Below are 23,655 nucleotides of genomic sequence, written 5' to 3'. Positions count from 1 at the left end.
GCTCTTCAGCAATAAGCAATGTTCACGTTTCAGAGATTTCAGAACTCAGAATATAGTGAATACCATCCTCTGTACTGGGTAGGAGGGACAATCTTCTCCATGTTGATTATACTGTTACTTCTTCCTGGAATTCCCTTCCACAAGTTAATGGTTCTAGCTGCTAACACCTTGGTTCTAAATCTACTTTTAAGGTGTTGTCATTGGGACGCCTGGGTGGCTCAATGATTTAGTGCCTGCCTTTGGCCCAGGGCATGATCCTGGGGTCCCAGGACCCAAGTCCCACATCAGGCTCCCTGCGTGGAGCCTACTCCTCCCTCTGCCTAGGTCTCTGCCTCTCTCTCTCTCTCTCTCTGTGTGTGTGTCTCTCATGAATAAATAAATAAAATCGTTAAAAAAAAAAAATAAGGTGTTGTCATAGCTCTTCCCTGATTTTCAGTAAATTCTTCAGTCTGGTTTTTGGTTCTGAAGCACAAAGTCCAAATATATTATTAAGAACCTAACCAGCACTGACTTTACCCAAGTATGTTCACACAAAACTGCCATGAAAATTAAAATCCCATAAAGCACCATAGTAACGATCCTTTCCTGACTCCTCTCATGAGCTTGAGTATTTCTTTACCTGGTTGTTATGGCACATCACATCATCAGAAAAAAAAAATTTGCCACATGGGAAATAAAGGCCACACTTCTCTTCAGAGGAAATCTGTTCTAAAAGCTACATATAGGCCAAAGTGCACAGGCATCTCAGATCTCTCTAAAACATTTCCTTAGATAGACACTTTTCTCCACACACCAGCAAGAGAAAGCCATACTTAAAAATTCAAGAACAGAGTCAGGTCATATTTACTGCCATACTGTCAGTGTTTGTGCAAAAACTAACTCAGACGAAAAAGTGAAAATATTTACAGAGTTTAAATCTAAAAACCTGGGCTCAATCTAGGTAAAGTCATGAGTGAAAGTATTTTCATCAAATTCTTTTATATGCCCAATCCAACTAAATTTGAATTCTTATTTCACACTCTAAATGAAAAGTGAACCGTGGTCTGCAGCAGAGCACCATCATCATGGTGAGAAAGCCAAGAGCAGGCTCAGTAAGACATGGCAGGGAAGAGGCCCACTGCAGCCCCCGTGGGAATGAAAGGATGGATGTGCAGCACAGACGGCACCAGCAAAGCCCCATGGTCTCTCCCCAGTCTTAGTTATTTCCATGCCCCAATACCCAATGAAAAGGGGAAAAAAAAAAAAAAAACCCAAGAAATGACCATGAGATCCATTCCCAGGAGGGCTATCAGCTGTCACATGAGGACGTACCTGATCCTGTTGTGGTCTCACTGTTCTCTGCTTATTCAGTGCAGACCAAAGGCCCATATTCAAACAGTGGGGTGGGGAGGGTCAGGGACAGAGGGGTCATCCTCAATGCAGGCAATTTCTCACCACCTTTCCATGGATGTGTCATCACTATCTAAAAATAATCAAGTTTTCTGGTACTAAAAATGGTAACTTTTCTTACTACTAACCACTATTCTAGGAAAAAATGAGAATGCCCCATAATATCCAACTTTCAAAATTAAATCCTTTTACTGACTTCTACTTCTTAAGGTAAAAATATGGACTACTATTATTTTGAGTGTGCAACATTTCAACTACTTGCCACATGCCCTTCCCATATTCCTATCCAGGAACTGAGCCGAGTACTCAAACTCCTCCCTAAAGATGTCCTTAGCAAGGTCATTCAGGGTGCACCCTCGAAAATACAATGACTCAGCTACCAATAAGCCCTATGACACTGTAGTTACCAATGATCTATGTGAAGACCAATGACTTCCATTAGCTCAACAACAATAGTGCCAATTACCTTCCAACTTTTTCACCTTGGCTTCTAATTTCTTCTTCCTAATAAGACAATTTATAAATTAAAATAGTTTAAAAATATATATATATATATATATATAAACACACACATATATGTAACAATCTGTGATACATCTTAATTAGTAAAATTTATATAAAATTTATATAACAAAAATTTATATAACAAATTTATATATACACCATTCAGTATGTAGTATTTCCAGAAAGAAATCTGTATTTTTCTGGCATGTCATATCTGGGAGTCTCCCTGAGCCACAGAAGCCTCATCTCTAGGCCAAGCTGAGTATCCAGGGGGTCTCCCAGAACCAGTCCACCATCTGTGTCAGCAATGTTACTTTTGGGAGCATGGCATGACGGTACTGCTCACGATTCCATTTTATGGAATGGAATGGAGGCAGAGGCCGGAAAGCTGCACCAGTTTCCAGACAGATTTCTGGGTCAGAGAAGGTAAGTAATTGAGAAAAAGCCTCTGAGGTACCACTACATCATGCCTACATTAGGCTACTGTGTGTGTAGCTCACAAGCTCTATGAATCATAGGACTATAATCTCCTGGATGTTTTCAAACGGCTCTTTTTATTAATGGTGACAAAGACATTCATTCCACAGGAGACCTGTTAAAGTCCTGGTACAGAGGAAGGAGCTGACAATCATGTTTGAAAACACACAGAGACAAGTGTGTGCATGCACATGTACAAACACCTTTATGGAATTCTTTCTTTGTGCAGCAATTTAGCATATCAAGACTTATCCATTTTCTTTATAATCCCTCGGGGGAGGTATAATTTCCATTTTACAGATCTAGAGATTAAATATTGAGTGACTAACTAGTTTAAGATCATAGTTAGGGCAGCCCGGGTGGCTCAGTGGTTTAACGCTGCCTTCAGTCCAGGGTGTGATCCTGGAGACCCAGGATCGAGTCCCATTTCAGACTCCCTGCATGGAACCTGCTTCTCCCTCTGCCTGTGTCTCTGCCTCTCTCTCTCCGTGTCTCTCATGAATAAATAAATAAAATCTTAAAAAAAAAAAAAAAATCATAGTTATAGCCCACAACCTAAAGACAGAGAGGAGAGAGACAGGACTGATTTAAGGACCAGCTATTTTCAGAAATGAAAATTGTATGTCCACAATCATTTTATTTATTTATTTTATTTTTTTTTTTTTTTCACAATCATTTTAGAACTTACTGAGCATCAGTTTTCAAGCATTCCTCTTTTACACGTGCATATTCCTGGTGAGTATCTTGGTACAACTTCAGAGAACTCTAAGAAAAAGATATCTATTGTCAATTTGAAAATCACTGACCATCAGTAAGAACTTACTTTGACCTTGATAAGTGAAATTACTACCACTTAACCCTAAGAAATCAACCAAATGAATAGACATATTCGGCAGGAAACCAAAGAATCTTCTTTGAACGTTTGAACAGAGATAACCAGATCCCTAACAGATGTAACCTGATTAATCTCATCAAACGAAGCTATGCAAATTAAAACATACTAATTTTAGGGCAACTCCAAATCTTTCTAAGAATAAACAGCCAGTATTTTTGCCCCAATCAGTTAAAATTCAACAAAATCTAAAAAAATTTTAGAGCTCAATAAATATAAGCTATCATTACTACTACAAAAAAATATAAAGCAAATCATCGTACGTAATAACTGGGAAAATGTGCTACCACCACTCAGCATACACATCCTGACGGCCACCACGGAATGGGAAAGAAGCTGTTGCTGAGTGCTGTATCCTATTACAATGTGTGCAAGATCGTATAGCGTAGAGATGGATTTTATGGCCCCCTTTCACAGATGAGGGGGTCTGAGAATCCATAAGCTGACTTATCTTTCTGAAGTCACAGAATGAACATTTCTCTTTGGGTTCTGACTCTAGTGCTCACACTTCCTCTCAGATACAGCTGCCAAGATTGTTATATATTAGAGGCAGACAAAATTCGATGTTGCGGTTGTTTCTGTTTAACCTTCTTCGAGTAGTTCAATATATAATGGAGACTTCCAACAGAAGTAGGAACATCAAAAAAAAAAAAAAAAAAAGAAAAAAGAAGTAGGAACACCAATCACTGCTGAAGTATATAAGACCCGCAATGGGTGCGTGGCATTCCTACAAGAGCACAAGTCCACGACTGACGGCTAGGCCGCATTGTGAAAAGAGTTCAGAGAATACGCTGAGAAGCAGGCACTGTTCCAGCCTGGACAGGACACGTGGCAGGCAAGCCAACTTTTACTGGCCTCTGATGTACGTTATCTGTAAAAGCCATGAATTCTCTCCTAAGACCCCTGAAGAGTTAAACCAAAGTTTTACTGAAAAACAAGTTTACAGCATTTTTAAAAACTGTTTTACTGCAACCTGATTTTGAAACAGAAAACATGATCTATCTTTAAGTTTAAATTTTTGCAGGTTATTTTACACTGAAAGCAAGACCAATAAGAAAAGGCAAACAACACAGGACACACAGAGTGCTAAAGATTCACAGCTAGAAGGTTCCTCTGCAGAACCTCAAAGAATGCAGAGGCAGCCCATACAGCATCACAGAGCTAGTCACTACTGTGAGGATCAAGCCATTAACCAACTAGTTCAGTGTCTCTAAATAGAGGAATATACTTAACAACTTTTGAGTATCCCCTGTTCCCTCTGTAAGACAGAAAATACTCCCTCATGCCAATGACAGTGAATAGCAGATCTTAATTTATGGAAGATAAACCTTTGTAGGAAAATTCCTATAGGTACCTTCTTCTCTTCTAGCTCTGCTTTTAAAGATCCCAACTCTTCCTGACATTTCTGCAGAGGAGAAATTTTTTGAAGCATCTGTTCCACTTGGTGATGCAGAGTACTATTCTCTCTAAAAATGGACAACACATTAGCATTATTATACAAAAGTATCTATAAATATATTGACTATTTTTCTATTTTCTCTAACTTGGAAAAAAAAGGAATAAAAGAATTTCTCTTTAAATGCATTCTATTTATACCAACATGATCTTCATAAGGCTCTTTATTCTTTGACATTATAGTCTACTCTAATAAAACTATATGATAAACTACTTGAGAAGTAAGTAGATTCTCAGTCTGATAGACAATATATGAAAGGACAATATGCCAAACAATTAGGTTTTTCCAACCTTGAACTCATCCCCATTTATTCAAATTAAATGACAGGCAATTTTGTGATCAGTTTATCACAATGTTTTGCCCTCTTCTAGGGGATGAATGTATTCAGAATATGAAACACTGCTAAATTTTCACTCCACTTTAAACTGTTTAAAATACACAGGATAACCACATTATTAAATAGTCCAATTCACATAGACAACAATCATTTGATTAACAATAAGCTTCATTTCAATGGCAACATCATCAGTAAAAGTAGTGAAAATACCAGGCTGTAATTTAAGACCTTGGTAAGAAATTCATTTAGATAATTTAATAGTAAGGAAAATGTAAATCTTCTCTTATTATGACCATCAAAGTAACATTCTACATAATGAGTCAATCCTAAGTGGCACTATGATTGAGTCTGTTTCAAAACCTAGCCTGATAAATATCTACCCCCAAAACAATTATGAAGACAGATAGCTTACCTTCTGGCAAATTGCAGCTGTAAAACTTGTTAAAGAAAACTCTCAGTTTTGTCTGATACTTGTCTGAAGATTAAACTCACTTTAAAATTACCTGTAATAATCTCTGTTCAACGTATATACACGCAAGATCACAATTCCTAGAAAACAATATTCCAAGGTCCATTTATAACATAGTGATAAAAATTTCACTAAGTTGCTCAATTTACCATAACATGTACCTAACATTAAAATATCTACTTGTCTAAATTAAAATAGGTATTCAATTACCTCGATGATTAATACTGAATTCTAAGAATAAACACAAAGCAAAATCCAACAAATGAATACTACTTTGGATCCTATAAATAACAAAATCCCCAAACAACCTATCCTGAATTTCTCAAATAGTCCAGAGCATAATTCCAGCAAACAAGAGTTAGGTACCTATGAGAACCATATACCACTGTGCTCAATGAATAACAGGAAAAGAAACACAGGGAGAACATTAAACCTACATGACGTCTAGCTTTTACAATTTACACAATATAACTTCATTTCTCAATTCATCATGCCAATGAAATGTTCTAGGACAGCAAAACAATGATCTCTTTAAGTGTCACCTCCGAGAAGATTCTATGCTTATACCATGAGGTGGCAAATGTCTATAGCAACATGCCTCCATCCTCCCCTGTCAGAATACAGACTTCTCTCCACATTAAGGACTATATTCACCCTAAGTTATCAGTCTTTGCAAAAAAGATTGGTTCAAAAATACCTGATGAAATGAAATTACCTGTCCTTCCAAAAAAGGAAATAACAGAACAGTCAGAATTACACAAAAAGGTACGAAATCAAGGGGCCTGCCTGGCTCCATCAATTAAGCATCTGACTCTTGATTCGGCTCAGGTCATGTCAGGGTCTGGGATAGAGCCTTAGGTGGGGCTCCATGCTTAGTGGGGAGTCAGCCTGAGGTTCTTCCTCTCCCTCTGCCCCTGCTCATGTGCGCTCACACTCTCTCTCTCTAAAGTAATAAAATCTTGGGATGCCTGGGTGGCTCAGTGGTTAAGCGTCTGCCTTCCACCTAGAGTGTGATTCTGGAGAACCAGGATAGAGTCCCTACATCGGGCTCTCTGCTTCTTCCTCTGCCTATGTCTCTGCCTCTCTCTGTGTGTCTCTCATGAATAAATAAATAAAATCTTAAATAAATAAAATAACAAAATCTTAAAAAAATAAAAACAAAAAATCCACTTACATAACAAAACCTTTTAAGCCTGCACCATTAGCACCCTGGGTTGTAAGAGCAAACCACTGTACACCTAAGGTACAAAAAATACATACTGGGAGCAAATATCAAATGTTTTGTTGTTGTTTTTTAAAAGAATATTTACTTGTAGGTGAGGCTGAAGAAGATTACTACGTCACAGAATGGGTATTCCAGAAGAATCCCAAGGTTTACCGATTTTTAATAAACTATTCTAATAATTTTATAAATTTTTAAGAAGTAAATCACTTACCCCACTAGATTACATGTGTAATTACCTCAAAAAGTTTATCCCAAAAAGGAAAAGTATATTCTCCTAATACTGGAATTCACTGCCTATTTCCTATCTAGATAATTAAAGGTACTTAATTAACAAATATTTCTGTACAGTTTTCATAATCAAAGATATCACTCTTGTGATAATATACATTTATGGTTAAACAGAGTTTCAACAGATGAAGTACAAGGGGGGATTTTCACAGATGTACATTGTTTTTAATGTGGAAATTCAGTACTAAAAACAAATCTAGGCCTTATGCCTTGATTTTATTACTCTAATCACGCAACTTAGACATAACGGTTCCAACACAGACAAATCATCAGTGATCATGGGTAAGCTGAGGGAATGCCAGAAATACTACCAAAGCAGGCCTCGTGTTCCTGCCATAGTTGAAGAACAGCCTCTGTCCCAAGACCAAAGCTGAAGCTGCACTTCAGTGAATCCCTAAAAGTACACCTGAACTAATTTTCATGGGGGATTTCATTCATGGGCAGTGTTTTCACCAGGAAATGCAGAAAAGTCAATCACACACACACAGTTTTCACACTACCAATAAAATATCTCAGCAGAGGCCAACTACACTACAGGTGCTCTGAATGGTTATTGGACAAATGCGGACCAAACTTGTCTTATAAATACAAAATCACTCTATGATTAAGGAGATATACATCCATTCTCTACAAATCATAAAGCTAATTAACAAGTCACTTTTCCTATGTTCTGAATATTCCCTACATTGCAGATCTTACAGAAATTCCGAAAAATTCTCATAGTATCATGTTCAACTTCACTTTACTCCTAAACCTGCAGAACATATGTCACATCCTCAGTACAGATGAAAAAGACCTACCCCTTACAACATCAGGAGGCCCTAAAAAACCAAAACCAGTGATAAAAACAGAATATTCTAGAACAGAAACCAGCATTCTTCATCATTAAACACATACTCACAGGAAAAGACTCGCCCGCTACACTGCTCAGGAGGGTTCCTTCCTCAGAGTCTGGAAACACTCCCTTCCTAACAATAACTGAACATTCCTACAGCTCTTTAAGAAGCTATAGACAAGTACCTTTACAAACTCAATAATAAAAGGATATCATCACATTTCTTCTGATATTCTGTTAATAAATTACTGCAACAAAGAAAAGAATGACATTACTTTCTTGATCTAGAAAATATACTGTTAAAATCACATTTCAAAATACGCTAGGCACCTGTCTTCCAAGGTTTCCTGCAACAAATTATGTTTAATTAATTAAATATGTATACACACATATATGTATCACCTTCAATTCCTTAAAAGCACTGCAATGATATATGAACTTTAGAAACACAAAAGAAGAGCTCGTATGATGGCTATGAAATACTGTGAAGGAATCTGAGGCCCAGTCCCAAAGCTCAGAGGCTTTAAGGATAGAAAACAGCTTTAAAAAAATGTCTGCTCTACCAGAGTCACCACCCATCCCCTGGGCTTGCCGGAAGAGGCTCCACCACAACCCACAGTTCAGGGTCCCAGGTGAGGACCCGTTCTACACCAGAGTCACCACCCACCCCTTGGGCTTGCCGTAACAGGCTCCACCGTGACCCACAGCCCAGGGTCCCCAGTGAGGACCCGCTCTACCAGAGTCACTTCCTACTCCTCAGGCTTGCCAATAAGGGGCTCCACTGTGACCCACAGCCCAAGGCCCCAGGGAGGATGGAAACTCTCTGGGCCCAGGGACCCAGCACCACCTGCTCTGGCTTGTCTATCAGGTTCATGAAGTTCAACAAAACACATGAAAACATACTCACTCTGTATTAATAATTTTCTGCTTCAAGGTAATTAGTGCTTCAACATACTCGTTTAAATTCTGAAAGAAAAAAAGCTATAGTCAGCTACTTGTTTTTGTAATATGAATGACATTTTCTGTAATATGTGACTTACTATAAGACATGAACATATTTACTCTCATGTAAACACAGAAATACATAAATATATTATTTATGTTACATAGAAACACTGACCTACTCTGTGTGATCTTGAACCCATGCTCTAACTCTGAATCTTTCTTTAGGTGGATGACCCTCTCTCTGACAGCAAGGGGGGTGTACAGACATTCTGACGGAGTGCTCTTATTAATCAGTGAAAATCTGATACATATTCACTATTTTAGTTCACTAATTACTAGTAATCATCAGTCTACGACTCACTCAAAATTGTCTCTGAAAGGATTTAAGACAATCAGAAAGTCACATAAATTATAAAAAGAGCAAAAAATAAAAATAACATGGGAAGAACAAATGGGAATACTAAAATAGGGATGAAATTCAATGAAAAATCTATTTTATATAGATCTTTATAAAGATCTATATATTTTAGAACCTAAATATATAGATCTATAAGATATATAATATACATATATATACAAAATATATTTGTAGTTGGTCTTTATAAAGATCTATATATTTTAGGGACCAACTACAAATCTGGCTCTAAATTACTGCTATCAATCCAACAGGCAAAACATCATTAATTACACTGCTCAAGATGTTCCTACGACTTAAAAACAGATATTTAAGTGATTTTTTTACCCTAACATCTCCATATTTCATTAGTAAATACTTCAAAAGAACTTATTTTCCACATTGATTATTCCCAAACATCTTTTTCTAGATAATCCAAATGACAGAATTTTAGAAGTATTTCCCCATATAGTAGTCTGTGCATCTTCTTTGCAGTCATACATGTAACATGTTAAAATAAAAAAGGGTACACACTGAAAGACATAAACAAAAAGTCTTAGTTTGGGGTGCCTGGGTGGCTCAGTTGTTTGAATGCCCAACTCTTGGTTTCGGCTGGCGTTTCTCATCTCAGGGTCATGGGACTGAGCCTGAGTCAGGCTCTGAGGTCAGCTCAGAGTCTCCTTGTCCCTCTCCCTCTGCGTCCCATCTCCTACATGTGTGCCCTCTCTCTCTCTCCAAAATATAAATAAATAAAATCTTAAAAAAAAAAAAAGCCTTTGTTTTCTTATATTCCCACCACCAATCAGTATTCCTCTTTGAGTATCTCCTTCCAGAACTGTTCCTGCATAAGTAAAGGATATCTGGATGTGCTCATTCCACCAACTCACCACTGAAGGCCATTCAGGTTCTTTCTGATTCCAACAGCACCCCATGACTATCCCTGCCCATTCCTGTGAGATCCTTCTATCTTTCCTTAGGATCAAGTCCAAATAGGCTTCCTGCATTGGTGATAGTTATGAGCTTTGAAAAATCTTAAAGGCCTATTTTTCCATTTAAATTTCTTTATGAGTGTGACTGAGAAATCTCTTGTCATTCACAGTTTTTCTCTTATTAATAGCTCCTTAACACTGTGTGGTCCTTAACCACTGGTGTGGTGGCACTTTCTTATACCTGAGATATTTGAGCAAAAGTAACATTTCATTTAAAGTTACAAATACATACATACATACAGTATGTCAACTGATCACTAAAATATAACCACAGAGACATGCAGAAGCTTTAAATATTCAGAGCTGAATCTGTCAGTTTAAAAAAAAAAAAAACAACTTTGGTTTCCTGATATATTTAGAAAATTCTATCCCACCCAAGATGCTAAAATAAAAGGATTCTTCTATACATTCTTTTAGTACTTTCATTTTTTATATTTACATCTTTAATCATTCTGATATAGTATATAGTAGAGACTCTAAACATTGTAAGTCAAAAGGGCAATGAGTGGACCATTCCATATTTGTGTTCAATGTATATTTTTGCTTTCCACATTAAAAAATAATCATCACGTACAAAATAAATTCCATATAACAACAGATTTCTGGGCACAGAGGGTAAATAATGCAACTGCTTTTCTTCCCTCCCTAAAAGCCAGCTAATACTAAAGCCAAGGAACTTTTGCCCCAAAGGCAAAACCCACAAAGATGAGAGCAGAATAAAGGACAAATGGAAACTGGAAAGCAGATTCGAGAATACTGACTTAGGCTCAAGAAAGCAGGAGAGGTGGGAAAGGGGGGAATCTGTGACACCAGGTGCTCTGAGACAGGAGAGAGCAGGGTGACACCAAAATGAGAACTAGTTGCAAGCTTTTTTAAAAGCATGAAATCCTCAACTTCCTACCTCTCTGCCATGCCACCATCCAGCAAAAGCTTTGCTGTCTGAAGAATCCTCTGCCTGGGACACTGCAAATATTGTGCCAAAAACAAAGGGACAAAGCACCTCCTACAATACTGACCTGACCCTGACCACCTGCTTGTCCCCACTGGCTCTCAGACTGTCACAGCCAGTCCATTGCCCTCCAAGCGGGAGACTAAAAGCGCTTTCTCAGAGGACATCTAACCAGCACTGGCACAAGACAGCCTTCAAATAAATGACCCACCAGACCTGCATGAAGCTCAGGGTCCAGAAGCCCTGCACACTCAGCATTTCCAGCCAGCACAGTAGCCAACAGTTTTAATAGGAACCACCATGGATTTCCACACATCAGAGAGAAGCCTGTAACATGAAAGAGACACCAAAACAAGACAAAGCAAGTTGGAGTAAACAAAAACTGAGAAGAAAACTTCAAAAATATTAATATGATCAGAGATAAATGATGTTATATTCATGAAACAACAGTACTTTTAAAAGGAATATACAGAGTTCCAAGAAATTTCTTTTTAAAGCTCTTAAAAATTAAAGACAGACCCATTAGGATGGCTGAAGTCACGACAACAGACAAGTGTCAGTGAGGATGGGAGAAACTAGAGTCTCGGGTTCTGTGTTGGAGTACGACATGGAGCAGCTGTTGTGGACAGCAGTTTGGCAATTCCTCCAAATGTCAAACACAGTTCACCATGTTATCCAGCAATGCCACTCCTCGGTCTCTGCCCAAGAGACCTGAAAACACACGTCCATGCCAAATTCGAACTCTGCGACTTACGGCACTATCCACACTAGCCAAAAAGTAGAAATAAGCTAAACATACACCAAATGATGCATGGATAAAGGATATGTCACACAGCCATACCATTTGATCTCAGCAATGAAAACAAATAAATGACACCTGCATGACAAGGCTAAACCTGGGAAACATCACATACATGCAAGAGGCTGGTCACAAAAGGCTACATGCTGTATGAGTCCACTCATATGAATTGTCCATCACAGGCAAATCCAGAGACAGAGGAGGTTAGTGGTTGGTTGCCAGGAACGGGGCAGGGTGGGGCGGGGCGGGGGGGGGTGGGGTCGTTGGGTGGATGGAAATGATGGCTAATGCCTAAGAGGGTTCTTGGCAGGGGCATTGGGGGGGGCGGGGGATGAATGTGTCTTACAAAGTGATGACAGAGTTGCGTAACTGTGAACTAAAAACCACTGAATTGTACACATAAAAAGGATGAATTTTATGGTATGTGTATTACATCTCAATAAAACTGTCAGAACTAAATTAAAAACAGGAAAGCAAAATAAAAGCCTCAAAAGGTTTGATGATAAAACTGGGGGAAAAAAAAGTTTCTCAAAATAAAGCAAAACAGACATGAGAAAGAACAAAGAAAAATAAAAACAATTGGAGTATCAGTGCAAGATCTCACGTGCCCAACAATAGGAGTTCCAGACAGAGAGCCATAGAAAAGACACACAGATAACCAAAGAAATTGTGATATTCAAGAAGAAATCTCAGAATTGAAACCAGAAGTTTCCAAAATAAAAAGTCCCAGGACACAAACAGAAACAGACTCCAAACCACGGAACATCGGCACCAAATTTCAGAGCATCAGAGACAAGCAAAGATCCTACAGGAACCCCAAGAGAAAAATAAAACCGAGCAACTCATATACAAAGAATGTGGCAGCAGAATGGCTTCAGCTTTCAACAATAACCTAGAGACCTAGAAAGCAAGTCTTCAAAATTTTCAAGCAAAGTAATTTCCAAGGTAAAATTCTGTACAAGGCACCAATCAACTGAGATGGTAAAACAGCCATTTTATCTCCAGAATTTCTATGAATTTACTTCCCAGACAGCCTTAATAGGGAAATCCTGGAGGATATGAACATGTTTCACCAAAACCATTGATATGGCACACAAGACAGAGGAAATGGGAATCCAGGAAGGCAGTTGTGCCCAGAACAGAGCAGGTCCAAAGGCTGAGAAGGAGGGAATTTCTTTTCCCTTAAGAAGAAACTGACAGAAATATCTGATAGAATGAAAGCATTAAGATGACATTTCTGAGACACCTGGGTGGCTCAGCGGTTTGGCGCCTGCCTTTGGCCCAGGGCATGATCCTGGAGTCCCAGAATAGAGTCCCGCATCGGGCTCCCTGCATGGAGCCTGCTTCTCCCTCTGCCTGTGTCTCTGCCTCTCTCTCTGTGTCTCATGAATAAATAAAATATTTAAAAAAAGAGAGAGAGAGAGAGAAAGAGAGAGAGATGACATTTCTGACAGAGAACTCCAAGTAAATGTAGTTGGTGTTCACCATGCATTTAAAATTATTTTTTAAATATAAGTGATTCTTCCCTTTTTTCCCCATCCTCTTTCCAGGTCTTTGCTACTGGGCCTCATCTCCACCTTGCTTTCAGATATCATTCTGTAACATAAAGTACTACACAAGAGACATTCCAGCAACCTGACTCTAGAGTCACACACAGCTGGATTCAAATTCTTGTCCCACCTCTTTCTGGCTGAGTAAAACTTGGGCATATGTTTAGCCTCCCCTTGCCTCAAGATCCTTTCCAATTCCACAGATAAAGAGACTGAAGCGCTGGGAGGGGCACAGCTGGTCAGCTATCAGGAGTAAATAAGATGAGCCACAGGAAGGGTTTGACCCAGTCCCTGGCATATGGTAAATAGTCCTTAATCTTTTCAAGATGAGCAAGTTGAATTACAGATATCATCATTCAACAGTGGAAAGAAGAAAACACATCAAGGTAAAGTAAGTATAATTTATCCAGAGTAGGGATCCCTGGGTGGCGCAGCGGTTTGGCGCGTGCCTTTGGCCCAGGGCGCGATCCTGGAGACCCGGGATCGAATCCCACGTCAGGCTCCCGGTGCATGGAGCCTGCTTCTCCCTCTGCCTGTGTCTCTGCCTCTCTCTCTCTCTGTGACTATCATAAATAAATTAAAAATTAAAAAAAAAAATTTATCCAGAGTATAGCTCTGAATAGCATATAGAGTCAGGACAATGTCCACTTTGAGGAATGACTTAATGCAAATCCTATGTAGGCCGAGAAGACTGGGGGAGCCATTAAGGGAGGCTCCAGAGGGCTGGGGGTACAATGTAGGACAGCTTAGTTCACCTTCCAAAGTCGGAAATTGAACAATATGCCCTACATTGAAAAGCAAGAAGCAGCAACAGAAGTCTATTATTTAACGACATCAGAGTTCATTACAAAACACAGAGTGCAAACCATTAAAAGTGGGAAGGGAGAAGTGGGGCTGGGGGCCAAGGGCTGGCTCACCACATCCCGTACATCTAGCTCCCAAGGACCTGCTTCCCCTGACTTCTCTCCCAGCGGTCGTGCTCATCTGGAATGCCCATTGCTACCGCTACTGCCACGCTCAGGCCTCTTCCCAGCCCTCCCCACTCAACACCATCTCGTTTTTTCTCTGGCTCCTGGCATAGTCCCTCAACCTGTACTTTGTACTTGTTCATTTGTTCACTAATATATTCCCAGAGTAGTACATTCTGCTACTTGTACGTTTTACTCCTTGTTTGCTCCTTCTCCAAAGCACACCATTTTCATGTCATCCACACAACATCCTCCAAATGTCCCTGCCAACGTTTAGCACTTGAGGAAAATAAAAGAAATCCAATCTGTGCTTATCTCCCCTCCCTTTTCCAAGAGGTGGAATCAACACAGGGGCTGGGCACACAGGGCACCGAGGGGGCAGAGGGGCAAGCCAGTGCTCCAGGGCGGAGGTGGGGGGGGGGGGGGCAGAGGTGGGGAGAGGGGATGACAGCGCATCTGGGGAAACGGCAATACTAAGGAGTCAGTACACCATGTAGAATCACAGCAGATAAGTACAGGGCACAATGGGATAAGTACACTGCCCAAGTCAACCTCAACACTAACACTATGGGCTGGAGGACTGTTTGTGGTGGCTGTCCTAGGCACTGTGCTTGGCAGTGTCTCTGGCCTCTACTCCTGAGGTGGCCAGAGCACTCCCTCAACCCTCAAGGTGCCCACACAGGTCTGAGATGCTGTCTCTGGAAAGGCCTGCTAGCAGAGTAGGCCCCTGGTGATGTCTGGGCACTTGCATTTCTGGAGGGTTCCCATCATTCTTTTAATGCCAAGAATGACTCCCTATGCTTAACTGCACAATGTGGTTTATGCTCAAACTTGCTTTCCTTCTGAGCATCTGGAGTTTGGGTATGTGTTAGGTAGGCATATGCATGAGACCAGTGCCCAGTAGACACTGTACCATGTCACAGCCGCTGCTGGAGAACTTCAGTGAGTCCAGTCCTCACTGGGTTTCCTCAGGGCACCACCACGTGGCCTTTGCTCCTGGCAGATTTTGCATGTATGCTCTTGGTGTAATAAGCCACCTGGAGAGTAGGATGACACTGAGGCTGGAGTGGGTTTTGGGATCCTTGATACAGTGTGATCCCCAGAGTGTTTCCAGACCTTGCCAATGAGAACCCAAAGCTGTGCTCTTTAAGCTTTCAGGTACGTGAAAGGCAAAGAGAGACTCAATTGGAGGAGGCTAGAAGTACTGACAGTGCTCTACAACACACTTCGTCAACCGGACCAGGAACCAGCAAAGCAAGCGGGATTCCTGAGCCTCTAAGCAAAATCTGAAGGGCCCAAGGATGGGAGGGACTGGCTGCACCAATGCTGACTAAGGTCCAGGCTGGAGGGCTGCGGGCTCATTCTGTCAGATAATGGGTCAGATTTTGGGGAAACACGCCCTGCAGTGTTGCAGGGCACAGGAAGTGTGTGGGTACCAATGACCACGCAAACTAGGAAACATCTGAACACCCGGTGAATGGGCTAAAGAGAATACCAGAGTTCTTGGTACTATTCTGGTGACTTTCTTTTAAGTCTTAAATTCTTTCAAAAGAAATTATTTTTAAAGATCATGCTAATCCCATTAATTGCTCTGCTGGGGATGATCTGGCTCACTGTTCAGCTTGAATCCTCTTTGATATGCCACATTTCCTCCTCCTACTTAACTTTTTATTCAGTGCTCTTATGTAAAGTCTACACTGATCTGCATAAGAGCTGTGTCTCCTGAGCAGTAGCAAGGACCCCCACGTGATGTCCTCTGGCAGAGTGGACTGGAACAAGGCAGGAAGGCAGGAATGCTCCCCCTACTCCAATGCCACTCAGGGCACTTCCCCACCAAACAAGCTGAGTGGCTCTGCCTCCTGGGAAGGCAGGCCCCAGTCTCGCGCCTCGTCTTCAGCTGCCCTGACCTCACACTTTGTGCTTCATCCATCACAAACCACCTTTTCCTACACTGATCTCTGCACACGGTGCCCGCTGGTCCACTACACACTCCCTCCATCTCTTCCCTCTTACTCGACTAAGAATCATCCTTCAGACCTCAACCCATTCCCTGCTCCTCGTAGATGCTCTCCGCATACCCTGTACAACCCCCAGCACAGTACTCACTGACAGGCTTCTCCTGTGGTAGCTTCCTCACTATCTGGAACCCCAACTAGAACAAGTGCACCAAGCCTTTCCCGACTATACTCCAAAACAAGCCATGGCATCCTAGACCCGGAGATGCTCAGAAAATGTCTGCTCACTGAACGGATTACAACTTTGTGAGCCTTCTTTTAATAGAATAATTTACAAGTCAGATCATCTAGGAAAAATCACAGTTCAGGGTCCAAATGATGAAGTTCCGACCCCTGGCAAGTAGCAGGGGGAGGCCTACACGAGTTGAGTAGCAGGCTCAAGTCTGCACTGAGGACGGCCAAACACCACGTACCCTGAATCTACTCTAGTGGCACAAGGTCAAGGGTATAACCACGTGCTCTCAACTATCACCAGGATGCCCAAAGGTTAAACTGTTGTGCTCTGCAGTGAAGCAAACTCATGAAGAAAAGGCCTCTCCTCCACCAGAATGGAGCGACTCATGCCAGCAGACTTAAAACAACCCAGCGCAAGCAGCATGCAAGTGCATTCCGCCACCGCAGAAGGAGCCACGCTGCTCTGCTGTGACTACTCAAGTCCAGCAGCCGCAGGGACCCTGGGCTGGAGCTCAGGGACCAACCATCGCCACCATGTGGGCAGCTAACAACAGGTGAGCTGCGGGACGACAAAACAAAGGGTGCCTAGCGTGGAGTTAATTCACATGCTTCCAAATGAAGTGACCATCATCACAGCAACACTGAAACAAAGAGGGCAGGGAAAAGGTTTCCAGCACAAGGAAAGGATGGCTCCGCTCGGGACAGAGCCAGCTTCCCGCTGTGGTTCAGAACCAGGCCCAGTGCAGCCGCAACAACTGGGAGACGCCTGCGGCAAGCCTGCCCGTTTCCAGCCAGATGCCAAGTGCCTGACAAAACCACCCAGCGGCCCACTGTCTCTGTGCAGGGCACCCCCTAGTCTCCCTGGCACCAGTGTCCCTCCAGGAGGGAACCTGGTAGCCTCTCCTAGGGGAGGGACGTACCCCGAATGACAGATCTCCACCTGCTCCCTGTTCTCGATCTTTTCCGCCCTCACTTCCTGGGGTTCTTGTTTATGTTTTCCTTTCTCACCCACCATTCCATGCCCGCCTTCCGTCAGCAGCCAGCAGCTTTTCCCTCACCGACTGCTAGTGCCAGCACCTAATCTCAGGACGTGTCACAAAGCTTCTCAAAATCTCTTCAAGTGACAGACCGTGCTCCCTCATTCTCCTATCACCATCTCCCCCCTCCAAAACAAACTTCTTACAAGGAACCCCGCTCCGACCTACCCTGGCCTGCTCTGTCTTCTCAGCAGGACATCAGGCGCTCTGGAAGCCTCATGCTCCACAATGTGAAAGCAGCTCCCAAGTCCCAGTTCTGACCTCATTCTAGAACTTCAATCCCACATTTCCAACACCTCTTCTGTCTTGGTTTCTATTTCTCTTTCCTCTACCAATTCTCAGACACTCTGGTTTTAATCTCTGGATCTTTTCTTCCCCTGACCTGAAATCCGCTTTGTAGCTTCTCATATCTGAACCCTTTTGCTTTTTTATTCCCATTCCCAGGAAGCTTTGTTTCACCCAGACTTTTGTTATCACTAGCGTGCATTAATAAAATAAGGTTCCAGAGCTAGATGCACTCCTCTCATCCAACCTGTACACTGCCACCTGCTATTTTTACCAAAAACACCGCTGGTAATTGTGCAAAACCTTTCTCTACTCCTTCTGACAAAAGTATAAAACTTGAAGGGGGTTACTATTCAAGATCTTCAATAATGTGCCACAAACCTATTTTTCCAGCATTCCTTTGCAAAATTAAAGACTTGTTCAAGACTCTACACCTGAGTAATCATTCTCTTCCCCTAAAAAAACGTTCCAGGCAAAAGCCCAAATGCAGTGGAGTATCCTGACCTAGGGAAGAGGTCTGCGAAGGCAGGCCCTGCTTTTGTAAATCCAGTTTCCCTCGAGCCCAGCCAGGCCCATTCCTCTACTGCTGCCTGCGCTGCTCGTGCCCTACAAGGGTAGAGGAAGACCTGTGAATAGACCACAAGACCGCATCCTAATGATCTTGCCCCTCGTGGAACAAACCTGCATACGCCTGGCCAAAGGATCTAACAGGATTCCTCCTACTGCTATTCTGAGAACCAATAGCAAGACTGCAGCAATGGTGGAAGAGAGGGGGAGTTCTCTGGAGGCTGAAGCATGAATCCCTAGGCCAGAGATCACACAGGTTCACACAAGGCTGGAAGCAGCGGGCAAGAGTGAAGAGGGGTGGATAGGGAAGGAGAAGTCAAGGGAATCAGAGGACAGACTGGACACAGGATGTGAGAGAAAGACAGGCACCAAGGATGACACCTAGTTTCTGACCTAAACAACCAGAGATGCAGTGGCTACTTTTAGCTGAGATGAGGACTACCAAGGGTAGGCCAGGTTTTTGGAGAAAGACCAGATTCCCAACTGAAAAGCATAATTCACACCAGTTATTCTTCACAAAAGCCTCTGACAGCTCACACTCCTTTGCAGAGTAGAAGCCAAATCCTTTGCAGTGGTGTCTAAGGGCCCACACCTCAGACCCTTTTCCTTCTGATTTCTTCAGACGTCCTGACTGCTAGAAATTGTTTTTGTGCTCCCTCCCCAAATTTGTATATTTAAACCTAATCCCATGTGGGCGGCCAACAACAAAAGTGTGACACCTTTGGGAGGGGATTAGGTCATGAGGGCAGAGCCCTCAGGAATGGGATTTGGGCTCTTTACAAAAGACCCCCCACCCCCACCCCGAGAGCTCACTTTCCTCCTTCCACCAGGGGAGGACAGGGCCAGACAGTCACAAACTAGGAATCCGGCCCTCCTGAGATGCCAGATCTGCCTGTGCTTGGATCTAGGACTTCCCAGTCAACAGAACTAGGAGGAATAAGTTCCTAGGACTCATAAGCCACCCAGTCTATGACATTTTGTTACAGCAGCCCAGAAGAGACTAAGACATCTACATTGGCCACCGTGCTTTGCCCAAGCACACCCAGCAAGCCCATGTCGGGCTCCACACCTACTGTAAGCGATGCTCTGCTCCCAAGGTATTTCCAGAGCTTATTCTCTCACCCCTTTTGCTCAAATATAACCTTTTCAGAAAGGCCTTCCCAGGACTTCCTACATAGATTCCACCAGCCAGCGGCCCCTTCCTTGCCCATTTGTTCTTGACACCTTATTCGCTCAATTTCTGACATATTTATCATCTTCTCATGTGACTTGTTTCGTCTGTCTCTTCCTCCCACCTCCTAAAATGGAAGCTCCAAGAGATCAAGGATGCTTGCCTCTTTTCCTGCTGCTATAATCACACTGCCTCAAACACAGCAGGTGACCTACAAATACTTGTTGGATGAGACTGGCACAAAGAATAATCTTATTACAGATTCAGGAGAACTTCACTCATGTTCCTGGGGTCTTGAGGGAAAAGAGTAAAAGCATATTACAGATGCGTATACAGCGCAGCCCGGACAGTTCTACCACCAGTTCCCTTCCATCCAGGGTGCCGGTGCGTGACTCCCTTCCTATGTCCCCCGCTCCCAACACTGAAAACACCTGGGATCAGTTCACAGACAATGCACTTAAACAAAAGCCCACCCAGCTTACTTTGATGGTGTGTATGGCCTACATCCCTTTCTGGTCCCATCTAGGCAGCCACCCTCCCCTCTGCACCCTGCTCACACCAACCCCACGCTGTTCTGCTTCTCCTCACCCCATAACGGTCCCACCTGTTAATCCGTCCGTGCAGGGAGGTCCTGCCACACCTCTTGTGCTCAACATTCAGCTCTCCCCACCTCCCGTCCCCCCAGAATATCCCAAAAGCCAAGACCCCCATTCCAACGCCTCCTCTACTTTCTCTGGAACACTTAAAATCTTCTAAGGTCTTATTTGCACACGTGTCTGACTTTCAGGAGCAGATCATCCACTCTGTTCACCCCTGTGACCCTGCTGCCCGGACCACTGGGCAGAAAGGGCGATAATTTAATGCACTCCTGCAGGCAGGGCTGCGTCCCTCTTTGCCGTCAAAGGCACCGACCCTGGAGGTTAAGAGACTCCCGACGGCAACGAGACCCTGGGCCTATTCCCTCTACCTCGCAGGACCTGGAGCCAGACAGCAGCAACGCCTCTTCCGTGCTGCACACAACAGTCCATTCCGCGGTTAGAAACTTGCGGGAACGGCAAGCCTTTCACTGACGAATGGCCCTCCCAGCCAACCTGCACGTCGCGCCTCCAGGCAAATGTCTCAGGATGAGCCAGGGCAATAAAAAAAGTCGCAGAGAGGGGCAGCTTCCCCCGGCATTTGGCCCGTCACCGCCGACCTCAAAGTCACCCCGGGGAGCCCCGGGGCTGGGTACGTGATGGAAGGGCCCCCAGCACTCGCCCGCACGCCCCCCACCACCCCTGCATCCTGGCGGAGGGTTCCCGGGCCGCACGCCCAGTAACGCAAAGGAGGCGTTTCCCCAAACAGCCGCAGTAAAGGGGAGCGGGAGGGGAGGAGGGGGCTTCCGCCGGGCGCCGGACCCCCAGCCCCGCGCCCGGCCCGGGGAGGCCCGCACCTGCTGCAGGGAGGCGCAGCCCTGACACCGCGACAGGTCCGCCGCCGTCCCGGGCGCCGCCGAGTGCGTCTCGCCCGGCATCATGGTGCCAACGCCGGGCCCCGTGGGCCCGCGCGCCTCAGGGACCCGCGGCCTCGGCCCTGTCCTCCCTCTGCTGACGCTGCCGGGGCCGCCGCCTGCCAGGCCGCTTCCCGCCGGGTCCGGGCGGGTCCATCCGTGCACAGAGGTCCCCGTGGAGGTGGCGAAAGGCTCTCCCGACCGGAGCCGCCTCGGGCACTGGAGAGAAATGCGACCCGGCGCGGCCCCCGAGCGCGACACCGCCCAGCCAGGACCCCGCCCCGCCCTAGCTCGCCCCGCCCCCCGCCGCGGCCCGGGGCTGCCCGCGGCGCCGCCTGAGCGGAATGGGCAGGGGAGCCGGGCCGGGACGGCCGGAGAGGCGCCCGCACGGGAAAAGTCAGGGAGACCAACAGCCTCGAAGGTGCACCCCTTGCGCTGTCTAGGCGGCGACTCTTCCATGCCGGCTTGGGTGTGACAGACTTTGCATAGACACCCACAGCCGCCAGCCAGGGGGCGGGGACCTTGGGTGACGTCACTCGGGCGCCCGCCGGCCCGGAAGGACCCGCACCCGGCGGGCAGGTGTGCGACTTGTGACCGGAGGGAACCGCTCCGCGCCAGTCCGGCGGGTCCCGGAGGGGCCTGGAGACGGCGCCGCGCCGCCCCCGCGGTCCTTGCCGCGGGCCGTGGGGCGGCCGGCCACCTCCTAGCCGCACGCGTGCCTCCGGGCGGGGGAGGAAACCAGCCGCCGCTGGGGCGGCTCGGGCGCGACCCCCGGAGCGCGCGGGGATTCTCCGCCACCCGCCACCCGCCATCCGCCACCCTCCGAGGACCGCGCGGTCGCCCGCCCTGCCCCGCGCCGCCGTGTAAGGCCCAGACCCCTGCATCCCGCCCGCCGGCGCACCTACGGACCTGAGCGGCTCCTTCCAGAGTGCTGGGCTCGGGCTGCGGAGCGCGGGGTCCGGGTCGGGGGACCCGGGGGACCCGGGGGAGCCGGGACCGGCGAGGGGAAGGAGCGGCGTACCTGGGCCGCGCGGGACCCTCGAGGAGGCCCGGTGACCTCCCGTTTCCGGATTCTGATCCCAAACACGTAGATTTCCAGGGGAACTGCCCTGTGATTCACGGTTCCCCAAATAACTGGAGGTTTTCTCCAGATTAGTAGCTCACCCCCCCCACCCCCCAGCACGGCTGGAGGCCTCCTCTGCCCTCCCGGCCTCCCGGCCTGGCCGGCGCCGCCCGCGCCCGGGTCTGGACCGCCTCCTCCCAGCTGCATCCGCTGTCACCCGCCGGGCCGCCCAGGGCCCGCGTTTTACCTCCACCACCCTGCGTGACACCCGCCTTTTCCGCACTGATTTTTTGTGACACCCACATTTTGACTTGGATCACAGTGATTTTCACGTCTTCTTAGACCTCTCCGTTTTCCTTTTAAACCTTGTGAAGGGCGGTGCACAGTAGGTGCTCAGTGAATGTCCGAGTCAACCGAATTGGCTGCAAGTGATTGAAGGTCAAAAAGAACCCGCGCCCGCCTTCAAGGATGAAAGTGCATTTGTTTCTACCACGACCTTCCTCAAGCCAGTGCTTCAGACATTGAGAGAAAGAAGCAAAAATCTATGTGTAACGCAGGGCAAGCAAACTCTGTAAAGAGCCGCGTGGTGATGATTTTAGGATTTGGGGGCCCTACAGATCTCTGCGCATATTTGTCAATAGTTTTGGTTTGTAAAGAACCACTTTTACGAACAAAACATGCCCCCCCCCCACCTGGCTCCGTCAGTGGAGCGTGTGACACTTGATCTGGAGGTCCTGAGTTCAAGCCCCAGGTTGCATGTAGAGGTTACTTGAAAAGTCTTAAAAAAAAAAAAAAACGTAAAACTCATTCTTAGGTTGCAGACTGCAAAGACACACGTTATAGGTATAGTGGGAGTTGAGGTGGGCCACTGATCAAGGAGCGCTGAAAACTACGCGTCCCCCTTTCCCACGTGGGGAGCCACAGCTGTTCCTCATTGTGATGGAAACAAGCAGGTGTCTATACTGCAGACAGTGCTGAACGGTCCATTTGGAACCACACACCCGGCTTTAAATTCTCCAGCAAGTGACCAATTTGAGCTGCTGTTGTCTTACAGAGGATTAGCTGCCGTTCAAGTGAAAAGTGACCAGGATGGGGGCAGGTGCAAGGCACCTACTAGGCAGAGAGTAGTTAAGTAACAAGTGATTGATGGCATCATCCATCTTGGAAAACAAATGTATCCTTAGCCTACTCACAAAAATAGTTTGTGGTGTTTTGGTTTGGAGTTTTCCGTTTTTTCAAAAAAATCATTTTTCTCATGAGACTTCCAAGAAAAACGTTGCATTTTTCTGCCTGTGTCCTCACACCTGGAGGGAAGTCTAGATTCGGGCTTCTGATGTGGGGACTCCCTGTGGAGTCCAGTCCACAGTTCAGAGGATCGGACCCTAAAA

The 23,655-nt window shown here is 45.1% G+C and overlaps 1 protein-coding gene across 2 annotated transcripts in view; it reads right to left on the bottom strand.

The window, feature by feature from the left end:
* The window catches only part of ICE1 (interactor of little elongation complex ELL subunit 1), a 58,153-nt gene extending 36,690 nt beyond the window's left edge, over window positions 1-21,463 (bottom strand). The window contains exons 1-7 of one of the 2 annotated variants that reach the window (XM_026017680.2): window positions 21,148-21,463; window positions 8,780-8,838; window positions 8,086-8,120; window positions 5,468-5,486; window positions 4,617-4,728; window positions 3,059-3,135; window positions 1,856-1,893 (exon numbers count right to left, since the gene is read on the bottom strand). In XM_026017680.2, the coding sequence (XP_025873465.2) occupies window positions 1,856-1,893; window positions 3,059-3,135; window positions 4,617-4,728; window positions 5,468-5,486; window positions 8,086-8,120; window positions 8,780-8,838; window positions 21,148-21,231 (424 nt within the window). In that variant the 5' untranslated portion in view covers window positions 21,232-21,463. The remainder of the gene's footprint in view (window positions 1-1,855; window positions 1,894-3,058; window positions 3,136-4,616; window positions 4,729-5,467; window positions 5,487-8,085; window positions 8,121-8,779; window positions 8,839-21,147) is intronic. The other variant, XM_026017681.2, reaches the window with a different exon arrangement.
* Window positions 21,464-23,655: the final 2,192 nt, after the last annotated feature.

The sequence above is a fragment of the Vulpes vulpes genome, chromosome 3 (genome assembly GCF_048418805.1).
Source record: "Vulpes vulpes isolate BD-2025 chromosome 3, VulVul3, whole genome shotgun sequence".
In the NCBI taxonomy this organism is placed as follows: domain Eukaryota; kingdom Metazoa; phylum Chordata; class Mammalia; order Carnivora; family Canidae; genus Vulpes; species Vulpes vulpes.
The sequence above is the reverse complement of the archived record's forward strand: the minus strand, read 5'-3'. Positions and strand labels throughout refer to the sequence as shown.